The 17,981-nt window shown below is 37.5% G+C and overlaps 2 protein-coding genes and 1 non-coding gene across 6 annotated transcripts in view; 2 read left to right on the forward strand and 1 right to left on the reverse strand.

The window, feature by feature from the left end:
- The window catches only part of LOC127640650 (ectodysplasin-A-like), a 63,534-nt gene extending 53,741 nt beyond the window's left edge, over nucleotides 1-9,793 (forward strand). Inside the window, exons 3-8 of one of the 3 annotated variants that reach the window (XM_052123338.1) lie at nucleotides 234-269; nucleotides 390-566; nucleotides 1,908-1,942; nucleotides 2,170-2,221; nucleotides 3,742-3,872; nucleotides 4,022-9,793. In XM_052123338.1, the coding sequence (XP_051979298.1) occupies nucleotides 234-269; nucleotides 390-566; nucleotides 1,908-1,942; nucleotides 2,170-2,221; nucleotides 3,742-3,872; nucleotides 4,022-4,282 (692 nt within the window). In that variant the 3' untranslated portion in view covers nucleotides 4,283-9,793. The remainder of the gene's footprint in view (nucleotides 1-233; nucleotides 270-389; nucleotides 567-1,907; nucleotides 1,943-2,169; nucleotides 2,222-3,741; nucleotides 3,873-4,021) is intronic. The other 2 variants (XM_052123344.1, XM_052123351.1) reach the window with 2 other exon arrangements.
- A 2,223-nt stretch (nucleotides 9,794-12,016) lies between these two features.
- LOC127640630 (protein Wnt-11) lies at nucleotides 12,017-16,459 on the forward strand. 2 transcript variants are annotated; one of them, XM_052123313.1, is made up of 5 exons: nucleotides 12,017-12,105; nucleotides 13,795-14,030; nucleotides 14,199-14,476; nucleotides 15,072-15,364; nucleotides 15,661-16,459. In XM_052123313.1, exons 2-5 carry the CDS (start codon nucleotides 13,907-13,909, stop codon nucleotides 15,833-15,835), a joined length of 870 nt encoding a protein of 289 aa, XP_051979273.1. In that variant the 5' UTR covers nucleotides 12,017-12,105; nucleotides 13,795-13,906; the 3' UTR covers nucleotides 15,836-16,459. The 2 variants fall into 2 exon arrangements, with proteins under 2 accessions (XP_051979273.1, XP_051979265.1); XM_052123305.1 differs by lacking the exon at nucleotides 12,017-12,105 and adding an exon at nucleotides 13,331-13,410.
- On the reverse strand, nucleotides 12,389-12,460 carry trnap-agg (transfer RNA proline (anticodon AGG)). The gene has a single exon. It is a non-coding gene; the product is annotated as a tRNA-Pro (tRNA).
- Nucleotides 16,460-17,981: the final 1,522 nt, after the last annotated feature.

Raw genomic sequence — 17,981 nt, forward strand, 5'->3', positions numbered from 1 at the left:
CTAAACAAGAGCAATTGTCCTTCAAATTAACTTTGGGCTTATTTTTCTGTGGTGGTGTGAGAAAAACAGATAATGATAGACAGTCTCTTTGAATAAATCATCTTTTCTTGAATTTTAACAAAGAGTTCCAGAGAAACATTTACTTGCATTGTGACAGACAAGATTTTGAAAATATGAGATGATATATCTTTAATTGACTTCTCTCTTTTCCTGCTGGTTATCCCTGTTTTCAGAGAGCAATGGAAAAAAGAAAGGAGAACGGAAAAAAGGTAATTTCATAATTTTATTCACATCACGCTAATGCTTGATTCTCTTGAGGAGGTTTTGGTGCCATGTTCAATGACAGTATCAATTCAGTTTCAGTTAAACTGATATTACTTTCTCTTAAGGCAAGAAAGGGCCCCCTGGTGCTCCCGGACCTCCAGGCCCACCCGGTCCACAAGGCCCTCCCGGAATACCAGGGATACCGGGCATCCCAGGCAGTAACGCAATGGGTCCCTCTGGCCCTCCTGGACCAGCAGGGCCTCCTGGACCACAAGGGCCACCTGGACCACAGGGACCTACAGGTTTACAAAGACACTTGCCTTTACACACAATCAAACCAAGCTGGTAATCTAAAGGCCTATTCACACCAAGAGCAAAGCAACAGAGTAACATGAATTTCTAAAAGACATGACAGAGCCACAGAATTTTACATCCCAAATCTATACATTGAACCAGAATTTGGCCTAGTTTTTTTTAAGAGACGCACTTGGATGATCAAATGTCGTTTTTCAATCTCATTATACCAATGATCTATTGTGGGAGGTTTATCCTTGATACAAAATAGTAGTGTATTATGATTACAAAAAAAATTATAATTTTAGAAAACAAAACTAAAGTTTTATTTTTAACACAAGTTAACAATCAAATTTGATATTATTAATGTTTCATTCTACTGTCTAAAGGTTACAAATAAATTTAAAAAAAGAATTGTTCATACATCTAACATTACTCTAATAGCAGGACCTGCGGTCAACTTGAAGGAATGTTCCGGGTTCAGTACAAGTTAAGCTCAGTTGACAGTATTTGTTGCATAATGTTGATTACCACAAAAAATTATGTTCATCACTAATTTTCTTTAAAAAAAAATAAAACAATAAAGTTTCCAGTGAGGCACTTGCAATGGAAGTGAATGTGGTCAATATTTGGAGGGTTTAAAGGCAGAAATGTGAAGCTTATGATTTTATAAAAGCACTTGCATTAATTCTTCTGTTAAAACGAATGTATTATTTGAGCTGTAATGTTGTTTAAATAGTAATTTTTACAGTCATTTTAGGGTTTGTTGTTATTACATCATGGCTTTCGAAGTTGTAAAATTGGCTAGATCTTTACACAAAAAGGTTAGTAATTTATTTTATCACACTAAAATCATGTTTACATGCATATTGTTTGTTTTGTGTCTATACTTTTGAAACAGTATTTTAACGTAAAAAAATTGGCCCCCATTTACTTCCATTACAAGTGCCTTTTTTTTTTGTGTGTAATAAAAAATAAATAAATTTGGTAATCGATATTATGCCACAAAATACTGTCAATTGAGCTTAACTTGTATTTAATCGGGACTATTCCTTTATTACCAAGTACTTATTTTCCAGATAATAATTCAGTTCTTTTGGCTTTAGTATAACAACAATATAAAATCCAATTATTTAATTTAGCAAATAACATGTCAATATCACACTTACTATTATTTTTTTACTGTAAAAATAGGTTCTTCAAATATGAGAATATATATCTGCCTTAATATTTAGAGAGGGGGTCCCTTGCAAAGGGATCCTCAGAATTAAAAATCTCCTGTGCTAAATAACAGTAAAAGTATTAGATGTACAGTATAAGCAAATTTCTATTTCCCTGTGTGTCAACAGGTGGTGCAGATAAAGGCAAATACAGAGAGACACAGGTATATATTTCACACTGCTGATCTTTCCATGTGACACATCTCTCTGTATTTGTGTTGGGAGATCAGAAACAGAAGAATGTGCAGACACGGTTTGAATATGCTATGTCATTTCACCATAAGGAGAAAAAGAGTATAGCACCTTTTTTTGTGTACAGAATGGTAAATGTTTCTTTGTGCAAAGTGTGTGTTTTTGAATTTGTGAATTTAAACATGATATGTTTCTGTAGCCAGCTGTGGTGCATCTTCAGGGTCAGGAAACCACTATCCAAGTGAAAGAAGGTAAGAGTTAAATAATGTTCTCTCACACTCACACAGCAACATTTGGATGAGAATGTCAATTGATATTGTGTCTTGGGATGTCCCGATACCACTTTTTCCACTTCCGATCCAATATCGGAAATCTCAGTATTGGCCGATCCCGATCCGATACCAGTGTTGTTTTTTTCATAAGCAGTTTATAATATCTTTACATTACTGAGTGGAAATAATTGGGTATACTCTTTAATATGTAAAAGACAAACCTTTAAAAACACATTATTACAATATAAATGTATAGCTTATTAAGAAACACTTTATTATTAACTAGTAAACTGGATAAAAAAAAAAAACGTTTTTGCCAAAATTTCTATGGATGACTTTAATGGAATTACTGTTAATTTTGCAAATTAACAGTAATTCCATTAAAGTCATCCATAGAAATTTTGGCAAAAACTTTTTTTTTTTTTTTTGTATCTGGACTTTAAAGGATTCAAATCTCTTTTTTGTTCAATTTAGTTCACAGTCACTTTTTGGAACCCATTCAACTTAAATATTATTATAATGATAATAATAATAGTAATATATTGTAATAGTAATATATCTCAATCGTGCAAGTTTCGTCAGTGCATCACAGCACTCCCTGAGTTCTGATTACACGCACCTGCATATCATTAGTGGCTAATCAAAGACTGCATAAATAACACAGACACACACACACACACACACACACACAGCCTATTCTCATCAATATTATCTCTGAGACTCCAAAACTTTCTACTATGACAAACATACCAGTGTCTTCATTATTGCCTGCAAGTATCATAAAATTGTTTTGAGTTATCGCTTTCATTGTGTCTATACACTGTCTGGATATTACTCACCTGTTGTTTGACACTCTGCTCAACTGGATTTACTCACAATGTTTACATTACTGTTTCAATCCTCTGCTCAATAAACCCTGCCACTGAGTTTATATATCTACCTCCTTGAGTCTCTCCATAACAGCTTTAATTTATAAACCCTCATGCTTTTTATTCACAGTTTAATTCGCTTATTTAAATTCTGGAAAAATGCACCTGGTGCCATTCTAAGTCCATATTATAAGTGAACCGAACTGCTGAGCATCTACATTTGAGATGTTGTTCGTTTGTAGCGCTCAAATATTGTGCACGTGTGAAGGCTAAAAATAGCCACGTGCGTGTAAACAGAGAAGCACCATTCATTAACGCACTGGAGCTGTGTGTCCATTTTATATGTTTACTTATTAAACACAGCCTATTGCGATTTCAGAGAGCTATCACACGTCTTCAAGTGGTTTTGAATAAAATGCCTTTTTTTTTAGCTTGACAGGAACGAACATGACTAACACAGAGTATCAGATTTGGGTCGGGCTCGTCGGACCGATACCTGATCCGTCTAAAAATGTCAGTATTGAAGCCGATACCGATCCAGGTATCGGGTCGGGACATCCCTAATTGTGTCTATGTGTGTCGCTGGTATCATAACAGATGATTGAGTATTTACTGATGTCTGTCTGTGAGATTTGTCAGAAGGTGTGTTGAAGAATTGGAGAATGATCTCAATTCATCAGAGAGTGTTTAAAATGCACTCACGATCTGGAGAGCTGGAAGTCTTAATTGATGGAACATACTTTATATATAGTCAGGTAGAAGTGAGTACAGTCCCTGGACTAACTCTAGTCATTATACACAAACATATTTACAAATGCCTGGACATAAATAGATGGCTAAATATTTATTCTGAATTAATAACTATGGTTCTACTTTCCTGTGTGTGTGCTTGTGTGCGTGTGCGCGACAGGTATATTACCTGAATTTTACGGACATAGCAAGTTACGAGGTGATGGTGGATAAGACTCCATTCTTACGCTGCACACGAAGTATTGAGACCGGCCAGCGCAAGTTCAACACCTGTTACACAGCAGGGGTGTGTTTGTTGCGAGCCCGCCAGAGGATCTCCATCCGCATGGTATACGAGGACACCTCCATCTCCATGAGCAACCACACCACCTTTCTAGGCAGCATCCGCCTAGGGGACGCCCCATCTGCAGGACACACCTGAGCCAATCAGCTCTTAGATTGATATTGTCAGACACATAGATCACAACCACTGAATGCATCTGATCCAGTATGTCTCATTAGCCCTACCCCATGGACATACAAAATGTAGAGCCAGATCAGACAATTTTTGCACTAATGGGTTCATCTACATTTCTACCAAGCTAGTGCTCCCTTGAGCCCGTCAGCCTGCGGTGTGAATCAGGCTCAAAGAGGAAATGTGTCTGTGTGGTTTCACCAACACTGAAAAGCATTCACCACTAACCAAACTATCTCTTAGCACTGAAATCCTCTACCCATCCTCATACATAACCAACACAAAGTTCAACACAGACAAGGAGTCAATGTCTATTTACAAATCAAATCAACAGTTCTAGAAAATTTCACACATCAGGTGTTTGTGAACAGTGGAATTGGATCGCCTCTGTGCCTTCACTGCTGCTGTGGAGTATATATGTTATGTGCCTATCCAGCAACAGCACAAGAAACTACTGCATGCAATAAATACAGTGACTGGAGCCAATGAGAGCTGATCAATCAAGGGGAAGTGTTTTATGTGAGACACCCATGTGCTCGACTTACCAGAAGTAACCTGTGCTCACCAGAAGCTCCAGTGCAACAGACAAAGTCTCTATAGTATACAACAAACACAAATGGTGAACCTGTGTAATATTCTATAAAAAATAAGCACTGATAATGGAAATGTATATAAAACCGAATATCTATTTTCATATATCTCTGATCCTTTACATACCCAGTCCAGATATCCATTTTTATATGAAATAATGAAATTCTGAACATGACAGCGATGTAAAAATTATTTTGGTTCTTTTCTCTTTAACAGGTTCTTTAATCATCACATTTTGGTAGGGGGAAAAAAGTGTTTACTTGTATATGATGGCAGTAGTTCAGTCACTGAAACTGATGATTCTTCAAAAAGGTTTAATGTCCTTTTAGAAGGAATGTTCCAGGTGTAATACAGGTTAAGCTCAATCGACAGCATTTGTGGCATAATGTTGATTATCACACAAATTGATTTAGTCTCGTCCCTCCTTTTCTCAAATTTTCTTTTTACAAATCGAGGTTCCAGTGAGGCACTTGCAATGGAAGTGAATGGGGACTATTTTTTGTAGGGTTTAAACAGAAATGTGAAGCTTATAATTTCATAAAAGCACTTTCATCTATTCTGTTAAAACCCATGTATTACTTGAGCAGTGAAGTTGTTTAAATCATATTTTTTGTCATTTTAGGGTTTGTTGACATTTCATCTTTGTGGCAACAAAGTATAAAAATGTATAACAGAAAAGGTTAGTAAGTGATTATATCACACTAAAATCATATTTGCACCCACATCGTTTATGTCATGTGTTTATACTTTTGGAAAATAATTTTAACTGTAAAAAAAATTGGCCCCCATTCACGTCACCATTTGTAAGAGCCTCACTGGAACCTTGAAAGTAGTGATGAGTCAATAATTTTTTGTGGTAATATTATGGCACAAATGATGTTAACTTGCAGTGATCCCAGTATATTCCTTTTAAATCGTCGCTTTTTATGATCGTTTTAGACAACTTGTCATATTCAAATATATTATAATTAAATTCCACCATGAAAGTCTGCACATGACATCCCCGCTCAGTGGTGAGGATTTAATTTATAAATGATCATTTCGTTTAGAAAGTAGATTACTTACAACAATATTAACATCACCTGATGTTTAACAACACTTAAAAAGGAACGGACATAATAATATTTTCACCATGTTTTCCTTGATACATTCCTTCGCTTCCACCATGTAACACTGAGCAAACGGCATACGAGTGCTTCGAAAGACCAAGAATTTCAAACAAAAAAATAACTAGTTGTTACACGACAATGAATGCCATATCAAACATATGTAAACTGATTTTGTCTAGATTAAGGTTTGCAAACCCTTAAATTAATAATACATGTATTGTTCAACTATATAGCAACAGATAAAGCAATAAAAGCATAAGATTACATGTTTACTGAGAGTGGCACCTGGTGGCCAAGGTTGGAGACAAAGAGACAAAAAATATTTTTAGGAGGAGGAAAAAAACATTTAAAACTTTGGCTCAGAAAGGAACTGAGACACACTTTTAATAAAAAAAAATTGTTTCACCGTTATTTTTAATTAATTATTTTCCACCTTGCGGTTCAGGGCTTCCGTAATGATGTTTCTAATGGCAATGAAGTTGTAAAATGGGATAAAACCACAGAAAAGGTTAGGCGATTTTATCACACCAAAATCCTGTTAACTCCCATAATGTTTACAGCCATGGCCAAAAGAATTGGCAGTGACATACATTTTGTGATTGCAAAGTTTGCTGCTTCAGTATTTGTAGATTATTTTTTCACATGTTTCTATGGTGTACTGGAAAACAATGATGAGCATTTCATGAGTTTAAAGGCTTTTATTGGCAAAAAAAATTCAATATATGCAAAGAGTCAGTATTTACAATGTTGACTTTTGTTCTTCATAACCTCTGCAATTCACTCTGTCTTGCTGGATATCAGCTTCTGGGCCAAATTGATGGCGATCCATTCTTGCCTCATTAGTGCTTGGAGTTGATCACAATTTGTGGGCTTCTGCTTGTCCACTCACCTTTTTGAGGATTTATCACAGGTTCTCTATGGGATTAAGATCCAGGGAGTTGCCTGACCATGGATCCAAAATTTCAATGTAATGATCACCGAGCCACTTCATTATCACTCTTGGCCTATGACATGGTGCTCCATCATGCTGGAAAATGCACGGATCATCACCAAATTGCTCCTGGATCGTTGGGAGAAGTTGCTCTTGCAGGACGTTTTGATACCATTCTTTATTCTTGGCAGTATTTTTGGGCAGAATTGTTAGAGAGCCCACTCGCTTGGATGAAATGCAAACCCACACATGGATGGATACTTCACTGTTGGCACGACACAGGACTCATGGTTGCGTTCACCTTTTCTTCTCCCAAACAGTCAGAATGGGGCTTCATCAGAGAAAATATATTTGCACCAGTCTTCTTTTGTCCAATCCTTGTACTTCCTGCAGTCTGTCCTTGATGTTTTTCTTGGAGAGAAGTGGCTTTTTTGCTGCCCTTCTTGACACCAGGCCATTGTCCAAAAGTCTTCGCCTCACTGTTCGTGCAGATGCACTCACACCAACCTGCTGCCAATATTGAGCAAGCTCTGCTTCACTGCAGTTGAACCTCTCTCCTTGAAGTTCTTGATGATCCGGTAAATGGTTCTTTCAGGTGCAATATTCTTTGCAGCAATTTCCTTGCATGTGAGGCCATTTTGGTGCAAAGTGATGATGGCTGCACGTCTTTCTTTAGAGGTAACCATTGCTAACAAGAACACAACGATTGGAAACACTTTTCCCCTCCTTTTTTAGCAATCAGTCTGCTCTTATAATCCAATCAGAATGATGGAGTGATTTCACCTGACAAGAAGTCGTTCACACTTTCCCAGGTGCTGCTGATATGATTAGTGAAATGATGGTAGCTAGTCATTTTGTGCCAGGACTAAAAAACAATGAATTTTGTGTTTTTGTGATAAAGTTGCATCTGAGCACTCTGCATAATAATCTAGAAATAATGTGAATCAACACCACAACAACTGAAGCAGAAAACTTTGCGAAACAAAATGTATGTCACTGCCGATACTTTTGGCCATAGCAGTACATCTGTGAGTGTTTTTTTTTTTAACGTTTGATTGGCCTCATTAACTTCCATTGTAAGTGCCTCACTGTGACCCAGATTCTTTTGTTTTATTATAATTAATTAAAGCAGGGACAAGTCAAAATAAATGTTTATGCCAAAGCGGAATGTTATCACTCTATGATCCTGTGCTACACGGACGGGTTTAGCCGTTGTGCACACTGTCTGTGTTTATATCAACATTTAACTTTTATTGAAATAGGAGTATTATTTTTAATTATGATTTATCTCCCTGAATGCAAAATACCACATGTCTCCAATAAGCGTCAGTAGTTCAGCAAGTTGAGCACTGAGAAGTTTGGATGAGTATGTTCAGAAAAGCATACTACAAAATACTACTATTAATATTGCTGCAGTAGATATTATACTGTGTACACATTTTTTAAATGCATTAGGGTTTGCAACCAGATGGCCGATTACATTTACTGTACTGTAGTATACAACAGAGCATATTTTGTGGAAAGTCTGTACAATATAAGACATTCGACTAGACTATTTCCAGTGTGTTCGATGAACCAGAATTAAAAGCAGTTGTGATTTTTAACATTTCTTTCTTGGCTCACTTTTGATCTGTCTGACAAATGTTAAGATATTTTTACACAACTGGATGCTGCTCACAGAATTCAACACGCTACGTGATGAGGTCATGTGACGACAACAACGTAGCATTCTATGCATAATGCGTTCTGTTTCTCATGTTTTGTTTTTTTATAGGCAGTATACTGTACATACTGTACGGTATTCGGGAAGTAAGCTTGTATTCCATTCGGAACAGCCTTTTGAGATGCTCATGGCTTATTAATACTTTGGTTCATTTACCACACTGGAGTTTTCTGTACAGTGTGCTCTGTTTTGCGCTGCATTTCATACAGAAACTTTGCATAGCTACTACACTACAGAAATAGTAAGCGTAGTCTTTGTTTCTTTATATTACACACACACACAGGTAAATCACAAAGTCATGAATCTGTCCTGTAGGCAGTCTCCAGCTCCTGACTAACAGTTTAGGATTGAGGATCTGAATGAGTTAATTATGTGTGTACTTTGGTCCATGAGAATAGATGAGATCTCAGATCCTCACTGTGAGGACAAACTACTTTATTGTGTGTTCAAAGGGGAATTATCTGGAACTTTCTGAAGAGCGCTGGTAATCTGCCCTCAGGTTTTCTCTGCATGTTTCCTCAGTATCCACATGGAAATGTAAAACTGAGGAAGAATGGACAATGAGAGTCTGAATGTGATTATGTTCTGACAGATTTGTTGTTTATATCTCTTTTGTCTTCTCTTAACCCATTGACATGTACAATCAAGAGGGTTAAACATCAGATTTGACCAACTTGTTTTAGTTTATATTTGTTTTCTGTGGCGTTTTTGGTACAAGCATCTTTGTAGGCAAATGAGGTGTTTACTTCGGTGTCTTACGGAAGATAATGTATATTTGTATACTATACAGGGACTGTAAATATGTACATAAGATCTTTTGCTCTTTTGTAAAAATATTGTCATATTAAATTGTTTTTGAAAGAGTGGTTTTATTCTTTAGGGTCACACATAACAAAAGAGAGGGTGCCACCTATTGTCAATAAAAACTTTCTTGTCTGTTTTCCAACACCTTTGAAATCTGTGACATTAAAGTCAAACATGATCATGATTATCTGCTTGCATGTTTCTAATATGCAGAGACAATTCAGCCAAAAGATCTGCTGTTCATCAGAGCTAGAGACTGGGTGTAATTAAAGTCGATTCAACATAAGTGGAGCAAACAAATCAGTTAAACCAAACACTAAAACTCTGAAAGCAAAATATATGTCAGCTTCATTTATGTCTGTACCAAAAGTTCATTGTAGACACTGTGTGTATTCAGTGTTAAGTGGTCTACATGGTGCGTAATGGCTAATAACACCTCTGAATGTCCTTCTTTCAAAAACATGAAGACTTCATCACCTCTGTTTCCACATTCCTCTGTCTTGCAGGCAACATTCTGCACACTCAAATGCAAAGACAAGTTACTCTCTCTGTGCAAAGCTTTTGTCTTAAATCTCAGGACAATTAAGTCAAAGAGCAAGAAATACAGAGAAATACCGTCACAAACCCTCTGACTGTTTCAAACATTTCAATTCAGTTACAGATTAGACCATTTATTTCAAATATTCAAGTGGTTTTTAGGTGAGATTTCTCACTTCATTCTGCACATGGAACTACTTTCACTGTCCACTGCTTATTCTGCGCTCTCCAGAAACATGTTTCTGTTTTGAACTCTACATTTAATATGATGTGTAAGCATAGGCAATTGGCTTTGTTTCAGTTATACTTTTTTTTTTATCCAACTTGATTTTTAAAATCTCACAGCTAACGTCTAGCATATTAGACATTTCCCACATTTTCTCAGGACCAAAAAACCTGAAACCTGATGGGCCTGTAATTATTATTTGCATATTCTTTGCATGTCTTGGCTGCTTGAAACCTGTTTTTTTATTTTATTTATTTAAGTCATCTATGAATTGTTGGTGTCTGTTGCAGTCCAGTGTTTTGCCACCAAGAATAAGAGTCCTTATTGTGGCATAGCTGACCAGGCCTTATTTTCTCTGCCCACTGAATCAGGCATGCCCTGTCTGAATACATCTTGAACCTCCAAAGTTTATCGACACCATAATCTTCTATCTTACCATTTGTAAATTAAAATGGTCACTCACCCAGCTCATACTGCGCAAAGTGATTTTCCATTATCTCATATACTTCTTCATGAAATTAACTTTGAAATAGGAAGGATAGGATGCAGTAGATGTGAAATTGTGTCTTGCAAATTTTGTAAATGTGACGACATTGCTAAAAGGATAGTTCACCCAAAAAAATTTAATTCTGTCATTATTTATAATGTGATTGACTTAATTCTGCAGAACACAAATGAAGATTTTTTTGGAGAATATTTCAGCTCTGTAGGTCTAACTGAATGGGTAACAACATTTTTAAGCCATTATAAAAGTAATCCATACAACTCAAGTGGTTAATTCCATCTCTTCAGAAGAAATATCACAAGTGTGGGTGAGAAGAAGATCAATATTAATGTCCTTTATTACTATCAATCTCCACTTTCACTTGTACTTACACATTCTTCGTGTTGTTTTGGCAATTCAAATTATTCGTGCATATCGCCCCCTACTGGGCAGGGAGGAAAATGTAAGTCAATTCATTTTTATTTGTATAGTGCTTTTCACAACACAGGAAATCATGCATTAACAAAACAATTAACTGTAATATCTATAAAGTCTTTGAGTGATCATTGTTATATTTATAACGTTCCCCTCTGGCTAACATCATGAATAAAATGTCAATATTACTTGTAGTGTAAATCGTGGTTTAAAATTTGTAAATTAAGCATTAAGGTCCAGTGTTTTAAAAATAATAATAATTTCTTGAACTGTAAGTTTAATGACTAATGTCTTTGAAGTCCTTTGTTAGTTGGCCAATGAAGGCTTTTGTTGTCAGTTCAATTATAGTCTATGTATTCCATTTTAAGATTGTAGTCCATCATTAAACCAAAGTAATGCAGGCAGAGATCAGTGTGGTGCATTGTAGTTCAACCAGCAGGTCATTTTGATGAGGTCTATCCTAAATCCAAGGTTCAGGCAGTGGCAAATGAAGTCTCATGTTGACATACATGTCTTATTGGTATCAGTTAATCCTCTGAAGTAAAAAAAAACTGAAGTGATCTCTGGTTAGCACCTTTACAGCACAATTTACTGATGTACATACGTCGCTTCTTTACAGGACGCAACGTTCATAAAGCCTGTCGATTACGCCTCCGATTATGTCAGGATTTGTTGATCGGATTAGGAGCCCCGTGGGGCATTTTATTATTCAGGTTCCGTTAAAGAAAAGAGAAAAGGTTTGTTTGATCTTAATCCCGACTAATTCATGCACTCGACTCGCGCATACAAATCAATTAAAATTCTAGTTTGGAGTTTCGGCCCACTGGTAGATCAATAACCAATCGCTTCTTGATGCCAGCTTGTCCCGACACTTTCAAGCAGACTGTATGCAAAACTGAGTCGAATTGAAGAGCTGTTATCGCCTTTGCGTGGAGTGAACGAGAACAAAGGTGAGGGTTATGTTATTTCTGATTGTCTCGGACTGAGTATGGCTGTTCTAGAACATGTGAATATTCACACCTATATGATGATCAGACTAGAGCGATTAGCACCCGCAGGACAGTCTCTGCGCCACTATCTGTGCGTCAAGTCGCCCTCAGCTCAATAAGAAAGATTGACAATATATCAGCTATATATGTTTTATGGTATAGTTTTACAGAGCGGTGTATTTTTAGTGTTGACCTTTATATTAGTGATAAATCAAATTAGATTTAAGTGGAAGAAAAAAAATTTGGGCTCGTCCGGGATTTGAACCCGGGACCTCTCGCACCCTAAGCGAGAATCATACCCCTAGACCAACGAGCCATCACGCTATAAATTTTATTTTGTATAAACTTGTGTGAGCGTACGTGCATTTTAGAGGTAAATCAAACAGGGTGGTGTCGATAAATCTAATATTTTTTTTTTACTTCAAAACTGTTTACAATATAATTATATGCCATTTAAATGTCATGATCTCGTGATGCTGTGCTCTGTTACAGCGACGACCTACTGCTGTTTAAGATGTTTGCGCTTGTAAGGTTTGAGGAACGAGAAATCCGGTTTATCTCCAGGGAAAAGCCGAACCAACCCTATTTTAATGTAAATGAACGGGTTGTTGATCCCGTTTAGACAGACATCTTCAAAAAGACCCAAGCCTAATTGTTTCCTTTGGGAAAGCTGTGCTTGCCACTGGCTTTTCTTGCCCTTAGCCTCTACAAACCTGTTAAAAAAACACAGTTTACACACTTAGTTATGCGGAAAGTTAACAAAAAATAAACCATAAAGTCTCTCTTGAGAGTTTATAAAAGAAGAAAAAACAAGGCTAAACTAAACTTTGCCTAAACATTTTATCTGCAAGATAGTCCAAATTACTCAGTTTAAGTTGGTCAACTTGGTACTACTTTGAGTAGTATGTAATTCCACCATAGGATTTATTCGCTGTTTATGATAACTAACATGTTCATTTTCAAACTCACTATCATCTATATCGTAATTACTCCGCGCGCTTCTTGAATCTTGTGACCGCCCACACTTAGAGGGGCGGGTCGAGCCCCATAGCTGAGCAATGAAAGAGAGAGAGAGGTTCACTTGACTCACATTTATCTCAGTGAGGTCATAGTTCTGTGTGTACCTTGACTAGTCATAGACGTAAAACCGGACTTCGCCAGGATTATTAAACAGCGGAAGAGCGATATGACAGAATACAGCAGCTTTCTTTTGTTTTTCGTGGCATCCTTGAGAGTGATGTGTCCATGCGCAGGAATATCATGGCTGTAAGTATATCTTTACTAATTAATGGCAATTTATATGGGACATACATATCTGATCGATATTTTACCTTAGACTCTATATGTTTATTTATTTATTTTAGTTAATTTATAATTTATTCAACCTATTTTAGAAAAAACTATTCGTCTTATATTTCCTTACGACTACCCACTTGATTTTAACATGCTTAAGACACTCAATTCTGAGAGTTATACCCTTTCCGTCTCAGACTCTCAGTACTCGACTTTTTTCAAGTTATCTACTAAAAACAGGTCACGTTAACAAGTCTAAGTAAAAGTGTTAACCAAGACAATAAAGTTAAATGTATGTTTTAGACACGTCAATATGGTGTATTTGTTTCCCTAATGAACCCCGTGTTTGATTTATAGTGGTTTAACGGTAAATGGGAGCTCGGTCGGATGGAACCAAACGTATCACTGTAAACTCCTGGACGGACTTGTGCCAGATCAGCAGCAGCTCTGCAAACGGAACCTCGAGCTCATGCACAGCATCGTGCACGCGGCCAAACTCACCAAGAGCGCGTGCCAAGGCACCTTCAGCGACATGCGTTGGAACTGCTCCTCCATCCAGAGCGCGCCTCACTTTACTCCTGACCTGGCAAAAGGTGAATGAATATATTACAGCCTTTGTAAATGTATTGTCTTTGGTTCAACATGTTGAAAGGATGGTCATGTTTGGATAGTATAGTTCTGCTTTTGCATATTCAATTCAATGCATATTTGGGTTGCCAAAAATGGTTCCATAGTGTCCTAACATTGGTGTCTCTGTGTAGGGACGCGTGAGGCAGCATTTGTGTTCTCTCTGGCTGCCGCAGTGGTCAGTCATGCCATCGCACGTGCCTGTGCATCTGGAGAACTCCCCAGCTGTTCCTGTGCGACAGCGCCGTCAGAGCAGGCGGCCCCAGATTTCCGTTGGGGTGGCTGTGGAGATAATGTCCGTTATGGCCTTCAGATGGGCTCCGCTTTCTCAGACGCACCCATGAGGAACCGCCGCTCCGGACCACAGGCCTTTAGACTCATGCAGCTTCACAACAATGCAGTGGGAAGACAGGTAACCTCATTTTGTACATGACACACTCTCTGATATTTCACCTCACAGAATTTCCTACTCAAAAGTAGGGTTTCCACAGTCATGGAATACCTGCAAATTGCAGGGAATTGATGATTGGCCAAAGCCATGGGATTAATAAAATCTTGTGTTTGTGTTGAGAAACTGAACTTGCTTGCCATAATGCCATAGTGCCATAGTGATGTTCTATTTGTGAGCAAATCATTCTCTTGAGTCAGTTTTTATTAATTGGTCTTACCCCTTTACAAATCGGTATGGAATGGAATGTACTTTATTGTCCCCGTTGGGGGAAACTTGGGGTGGACTCAATAGGCAACATTTCTATATTCTCCAATCTTAGTAATTCTTTAGCAAATTGTTCTGAATCAGGGTAAAAAGAAAATCCTCATTGTCAAAAAGTGTAGAAACCATTTCAAAGCTCCAAATCGGTTTGTTCACACACATGTTCTACATGTGAAGGCAAACTGCAACATGGAAAATGTGTAATCTTGAATTTTCAAACGATTTTTATATGTGCCTACCGTTGTTTATCAGTATTTCATTCATGTATGTGTCTGCTGATTTTGTTTCTGTGTAGGTGCTTATGGATGCTCTAGAGATGAAATGCAAATGTCATGGTGTTTCTGGGTCCTGCTCTGTGAAAACCTGTTGGAAGGGCCTTCAGGACATCAACACCATCTCCGCTGATCTCAAATCGAAATACCTGTCGGCCACCAAAGTTATTCCGCGCCAGGTAGGCACCCGCCGACAGCTGGTCCCCCGGGAGATGGAGGTGAGACCTGTCGGAGAGAATGAACTCGTCTACCTGGTCAGCTCACCTGATTACTGCTCACAAAACGCCAATCAGGGGTCATTTGGAACCACAGACAGGTGAGAACATCAATCAGAATTTTTGATTAATGATGTGTTGCTCTGGCTTTAGTGTGTAAGGGAGAGAGCAATCCTTTCTCAGTCACTATGATGAATGAAGTATTATCACTAATCTGACAGAGAGGACAGAGCACAAAAGAAAAGAGATGCGTGAATAAAGTTGGCTAAACATTATCGCACACGTAGAAGCACAATACTTGCAGTCATACAAGCATTCACACAAATGGTGCTGATAAAATTATGTTCAGATTGTTATGTGTGAATAATCCTGACCATCTCTGTTTCTCTTTCTGCAGGCAGTGTAATAAAACTGCAACAGACAGTGAGAGTTGTGGGCTCATGTGCTGTGGGCGGGGCTATAATGCCTATACAGAGGTGCTGGTGGAACGCTGTCAGTGTAAATATCACTGGTGCTGTTACGTCTCCTGCAAAACCTGCCACCGCAGGGTTGAGAGATACGTCTGCAAGTGACAAACCACCACACGCATTATCTCCATCTAAAAGCTTTGGAGATCATGGAGAGGAAGAAAGAGAGTTGGTAGCAATGCTGGTCTCAAACTTGTATGATCTTTTTTGAGCCGTAAGTTAGTGGATGATCCTCTCTAAGTGCTGTAAGGATGGCATGAGAGTGAAGAAAAAAGAGCTGGAATAAAGGAATAAGGGTTGGTGAAGAGTTTACCATTGAAAGAGAGTTAATGAATGGCTGTAAAATAAAGAACCCTGTGGTGAGGCCCCAAAGGCACCCTGCAGAAAACCAGGGTGTTAAGTCCTAGCCGATCGCAGCAAAAACTCATCAACTCCAGCTAAGAGGAAGAGACTGGGGGAAGGGTAAAACTGTTAGTTACTTGCTGATAAAGTCTCACATTTCACGTTACATCTAATGGTCAGATACAACCATATGATTCTCGTGTGGATAATGTCATGGGTATACCGGTGCAAGGGATGGACATCAAAATGTTTAGTTTGGTTAGCCTAAAAAAATTTCTGTACTCAGGATTGATTATGAAAGAATGATGATACTATTTTATAGTAATGTATCCCATCTTTTTGTGAAGTTGTTCAGCTTAGTTTTTTGTATTACTGAAAAGACCTTTCACCCAGGGAAAACTTGTACATTTATGTCAAATAGAAAATGTGTATTTATTTTATTAAAGATGTTTAATGAGAAGGACTGGTTTGCAATTTTTCATCTAAATCATCTAAGATTTAATATCTGACTGCAAATGGTTTATTGACGCAATCATTGAAAATCTGGATCATGCTTTGCTTACAGTCAGTCGAAAGCAGTTCAAGAGGATTTATGATCGCTCAATCTGTTAAACATCCAAATCACCATTTTATAGCGGTTTTCTCTCTGTGTGAATGTGAGCACAAGTTCTCTGATCTTTCATCAACATTCTTTCACATCAAAGACATTTTCAGGATATCAGTGCTATAGAGAGATTAAAAACCCAGATTCTAACCATTCAACAGCAGTTACAGTAGAAACCTGTTCTGCAGTTCCCTTTGTCCTTGGATTTGCCTGATTTTTATCTTGTCATTGTAATGAAAAGAAAAAGGGACACACAGACTTCTGGGCTCTTTACAGAACAGACTTGAGCCTCTGAGGGGTTTGTTGTTAACTGAGAGGTCTTTGTATTTTTTTATTTTATTTGGTGCTTGTTGAAATTAAACACTGTATTAACTACACTTAGTTACTGTTCTAATGACAGAGAGGAATGGTGAGTTATATTGCTAAAATATTAGCAGTGATATATATATTATAATATCTTATCAGAGTCACAGGTTCTTGAAGATGTTGATCACAAGGACTTTATCAGACATGGGAAGCTAGAGACAGTACAAAGCATTGTGAGAGGGTTTTGATATACAGTAGGTTTGAATGAGTGGGCTTGTAAACCATCCTGGAATCAGTTGTTTTCCTAGAGATTCTGGGTGAAGGAGAAGAAGATTCGGAGTCAGACTGCAGATGTGTTTCTTATTTCATGGTCAGTTTAATGCAAAGTTGCTATCTTTGACTAATAATGTTGATCTTTTCTTCAGAGATAAGATTATTCTCAGTCCCTATCTGTTAACTATGCACCTGGTGTGAATCTCAGAGGAATGCAGCTCTCCATTTAACCAAGTGCAGTGTATTGTTTACTGAGAGTATAACACCACACACTCACTCGATGATTATTTACACACAGTCTGAGGAAGTTTAATAGTGCTTAGCTGTTTGCTAAGTGATTGTTTGTGGAAACAGATGCAAGATAACCCCATGATCTCTGCTGAAAGAGAGTCTCATCTAAACCTCTCAAACACACACACATGATTTGTTTTCTCTATCACAGTGGGCCTTCCATTGTTTTTGTACTGAGCTAATGATTTTTTTATCCCCTACCCTAAATCTAACTCTTGCATATTTTTATATGTTCAATGAGACATAGTGTTTTTCTTTAGCCTTTTTCCTTGTAGGGGCTGTTGGCTGGTCCTCACAAAGTAGACAAAACCAGAAACACCTACTCTTGTTACTATCTTGTTTTATACCATTGTCTTCTATTGTTTTATATTGAGCTAATATATTGACCTACAATACTATCGTATGCTCTAAGCCTACACCTATCCATTACAAATG

Source organism: Xyrauchen texanus, chromosome 4 (assembly GCF_025860055.1).
Source record: "Xyrauchen texanus isolate HMW12.3.18 chromosome 4, RBS_HiC_50CHRs, whole genome shotgun sequence".
Lineage (NCBI taxonomy): Eukaryota > Metazoa > Chordata > Actinopteri > Cypriniformes > Catostomidae > Xyrauchen > Xyrauchen texanus.